The 3,563-nt window shown below is 49.6% G+C and overlaps 1 protein-coding gene across 2 annotated transcripts; it reads left to right on the top strand.

Moving 5' to 3' along the window:
- Positions 1 to 1,893: 1,893 nt before the first annotated feature.
- Positions 1,894 to 2,993, top strand: LOC136451979 (germin-like protein 1-1). Of its 2 annotated transcripts, XM_066452657.1 has the most exons (3): positions 1,894 to 2,023; positions 2,110 to 2,270; positions 2,348 to 2,993. In XM_066452657.1, exons 2-3 carry the CDS (start codon positions 2,150 to 2,152, stop codon positions 2,881 to 2,883), a joined length of 657 nt encoding a protein of 218 aa, XP_066308754.1. In that variant the 5' UTR covers positions 1,894 to 2,023; positions 2,110 to 2,149; the 3' UTR covers positions 2,884 to 2,993. The 2 variants fall into 2 exon arrangements, with proteins under 2 accessions (XP_066308754.1, XP_066308753.1); XM_066452656.1 differs by lacking the exon at positions 1,894 to 2,023 and having other exon boundaries at positions 2,069 to 2,270.
- Positions 2,994 to 3,563: the final 570 nt, after the last annotated feature.

The following is a 3,563-nucleotide window of genomic DNA, read 5'->3' as shown; positions in this document are numbered from 1 at the left end:
AGGTCTGCCAAGAGCACGATGATGCGCAGCAAAAGGTCGGCTCCATCTAGGCCAAGCTCGGAAATGCGGTGACCTAGAAGCTGGAGGCCAAGAGCGTCTCTGCTAGGTTGGCCGTGGACCTCACCGAGGCATGGAGGAATCTTTAGGCGGAGAGCGATGAGCTCGGTATCCTGAGCACCGCCCTTGGAGTGGTCTGCAATGACCTTGAGGTGGTGAGGTCGGAGGGGACCAGCTCGCTTGTGGCCCACGCCATTGAGATTATGGCTTGAGTGCGCTAGCTCAAGAGGAATGGCCTTCGCATCGAGGTTAATCAATCCTTCACGATTGCTCATTCTCATTACAGGGACAACATCGACCTAGAGACTATGAGGGCTATATGGCTCTGACTTTAGCTCAGTATGATGACATTTTCTAGCTTGTTAGAGGTTACCTTTATTGATGTAAGAATGGCTTGATGAATCAGGTATAGGACAGCCTCTACTTTTATGTGTATAGCCATGATGGAATTGCGCCATTTGATAGGGGGTTCCTATATGTGTTTGCCAAGTGAATCTAATGGTCCTAGCTTGTTAGACGAACCTTTGAAATGTTTCATTGTGAACCCTGCCGACCTTCCATTGTAGTGGGTCAAGAGGCTGATCACCTCGGGTGAAAGGGTAAATCACAACTCACAGTGAAAGTGTACAACCTTTGCAGAGTGTAAAACTGGTATATCAGCCATGTTCACGGTCACGAGTGGCCTTGGAACATTTACGGAATAGATGATGAACACTGATGATAAAGATACTCACTAATTATTACTGTTTATACTATTTATTATTCATGTTTACCTGGTCATGTGTTTATATGGGCTTGTGAATAAACTTGTTGCCATCCAATTACTAAAAGATGACTCATTAAAAGCTAATCGTAATTGAACCAGTCTCAGCCTTTTGAGCCTCATGAACCACATGTTATATTTGTTGAGTACGACATATACTTATACTTGCTTTACTTTTTAAATCTTTGGAAAAATTTCGGATGAGTACCAGATTGCTAAAGTTTGGAGAAGTTAGGCTTATGATCAACCAGTCAGTTGCCCCTGTGGATTTGGAGTCTTCGCCTGAAGATCGGAGTTGTCTTTCCGCTGTCTATACTCTGAGGTTATATTCTTTATACTAAGTACGTTATATATTGAGCATTGTCTTTTGATATTACCCTTATTTATAGCTATATATAAGATTTGACTTTATAGACTCACGTATAAAGTGTATCTAGTTTTATTCTTAAAACCGGCTGCTACACCGCTACTACTACCACTGGTGCATAAAATAAATAACGTGATCCTGAAACAATGCTACACCGCTACTACTACCACTGGTGCATAAAATAAATAACGTGATCCTGAAACAATGCTACACCGCTACTACTAACAATGGTGCATAAAATAAATAACGTGATCCTGAAACAATGTCCTGAAAAATGGTACGACTGACAGTCTGCCATGTGTCGCGCCCATGGTTCCTTCTGCAAGGGGGGACGCGTCAGGCCCGTGCTATTAGGGCGCTCTCTCCCCTTCCTCCATTTCTAGTATTTTCTAGTGATCCGGACCGTTCGTTCATCCAATTAGGCAACGTGCAAGTGCGACGCAACGACGCAACGGCGCAAGAAACGCGTACATGATCGAGGCCCCGCCGGACTGCCTGTTGCACACGCCACACGCACAGCGGCACTGACGACGACGAAACGGAGCAAGAAATTAAACGCGACGACGAAACGGAGGCCGATGACGAACGAAACTGGAACGGCCCACGGGGCACGCACGGGCACAGGATAATAATCAACGCCGCGCCGTGCCCAAAGCTGGGCGGCCCCAATTATCCGGCATCATGTGTAGCAGGTCGCCCACGCTGCATAAACAACTCTATCTCGACGCTCCCCCCACGTCTTGCTTGCTTGTCCTCGCACGTTCTTCTTTTCCTACCCCGTCGTCGCCTTCTTCCCCGGTGGTTCCTTCCAGAGATCCAGTAGTCTCGGCTGACTGGTTAGTCTCCAGTCCCTGCCTATAAGTACGGGCTCAGTGTGTGCTCCCATTTCATCACGACACAGCAACACCTCACCAACGTGCAGATTAAGGAAGCAGCAGGCGGCCCACTCACTGACCGCGGTCATGGCGAGGATCCAGGTCTATGTCGCCGCGGCCTGCGCCGTCGTCCTCGCGCTCGCCGCCCCGGCTCTCGCCGGCGACCCCGACATGCTCCAGGACGTCTGCGTCGCTGACTACGCCTCCCGTGAGTAAAAACGAAACCTGTCGTGGGTCTTCTCAAGTCGTTTCTTTCCACTTCTGACCCGTGCGTGCACCGTGCAGCGGTCAAGCTCAATGGGTTCCCGTGCAAGGCGAACATCTCGGCGGACGACTTCTTCTTCGACGGGCTGAGGAAGCCCGGCAACACCAGCAACGCGGCGGGCTCCCTGGTGACGGCGGCCAACGTGGAGAAGTTCCCGGGCGTCAACACGCTGGGTGTCTCCATCGCGCGCATCGACTACGCTCCGGGCGGCCAGAACCCGCCGCACACGCACCCGCGCGCCACCGAGATCATCTTCGTCCTCGAGGGCACGCTCGAGGTCGGCTTCATCACCACCGCCAACAAGCTCTTCACCAAGACCCTCACCATGGGGGACGTCTTCGTCTTCCCACGCGGCCTCGTCCACTTCCAGCAGAACAGGGGGTACGGCCCCGCCGCCGTCGTCGCCGGCTTCAACAGCCAGCTCCAGGGCACGCAGCAAATCGCCATGACGCTCTTCGGCGCCACGCCGCCCGTGCCCACCGACATCCTCGCCAAGGCCTTCCAGATCGGCAACGGGGAGGTGGAGCACATCAAGGCAAACTTCGCGCCCAAGTAGAATACCAGGCAGCGTCTTCGTCTTCCAATATCTGTCTGCATTCGTTGGTTTCTCAATAAATCCCGCGGTGCCTGCCGTTAGTGATCGGAGTGTGCAGTTCGATTTGTTCATCTTCGGTTTGGTTCGAGACATTGCTGACCACGCTTGTTGCTGCTAATTTGTGTGGAGCAATTGCTTGCATTGTCCTCCTATAAATAAGATAATCAGTTTTATTTATGGCTTGCGTTGCTTTGACTTGGTTCTTGTTAAGCGTCTCCGACAAAACGACAAATTATGAGATGATGAATAGCGCTTAATCTGTGCATGCAAATTGTTTGAGAAATTAGTAACAATGATTCGCGGACGCCTTTGGCTGTCCTTGTTCCACAACTGCATGCAGTTTCAGTGTCGTCAGGCCATAAAGTCAACGGTTGACAAGATCGAGGTTCTACCGTTCTAGCGGCGGGGATCTTATTTTTTTTTGGGGGATGGGAAGTTCTATCCAGTCCAACAATGGAAAACATATTTGAACTTAAGAAAAGACAAATTTTGTAAGACCAATAACTAGTCAAATTATATACTTCTATTCAAAGTGATTTTAAGATGAAGTAGCTTTTGTAGTAATAGACAGCATTGTGAGGTAAATTTAAAATAAAAAACCACTTTGAAGGACCGTTTTTGCTGCTAAATTACACAATACA

This window comes from Miscanthus floridulus, chromosome 5 (assembly GCF_019320115.1).
Source record: "Miscanthus floridulus cultivar M001 chromosome 5, ASM1932011v1, whole genome shotgun sequence".
Classification (NCBI taxonomy): domain Eukaryota; kingdom Viridiplantae; phylum Streptophyta; class Magnoliopsida; order Poales; family Poaceae; genus Miscanthus; species Miscanthus floridulus.
Note: the sequence above shows the minus strand (reverse complement) of the source record. Positions and strands in the feature narration are given on the sequence as shown.

Coding starts and splice junctions, on each gene's coding strand:
- LOC136451979 (XM_066452657.1), top strand. CDS start 2,150: ATGGCGAGGATCCAGGTCTATGTCGCCGCGGCCTGCGCCGTCGTCCTC. Junction 2,271..2,347: donor CGTCGCTGACTACGCCTCCC/GTGAGTAAAAAC, acceptor TGCACCGTGCAG/CGGTCAAGCTCAATGGGTTC.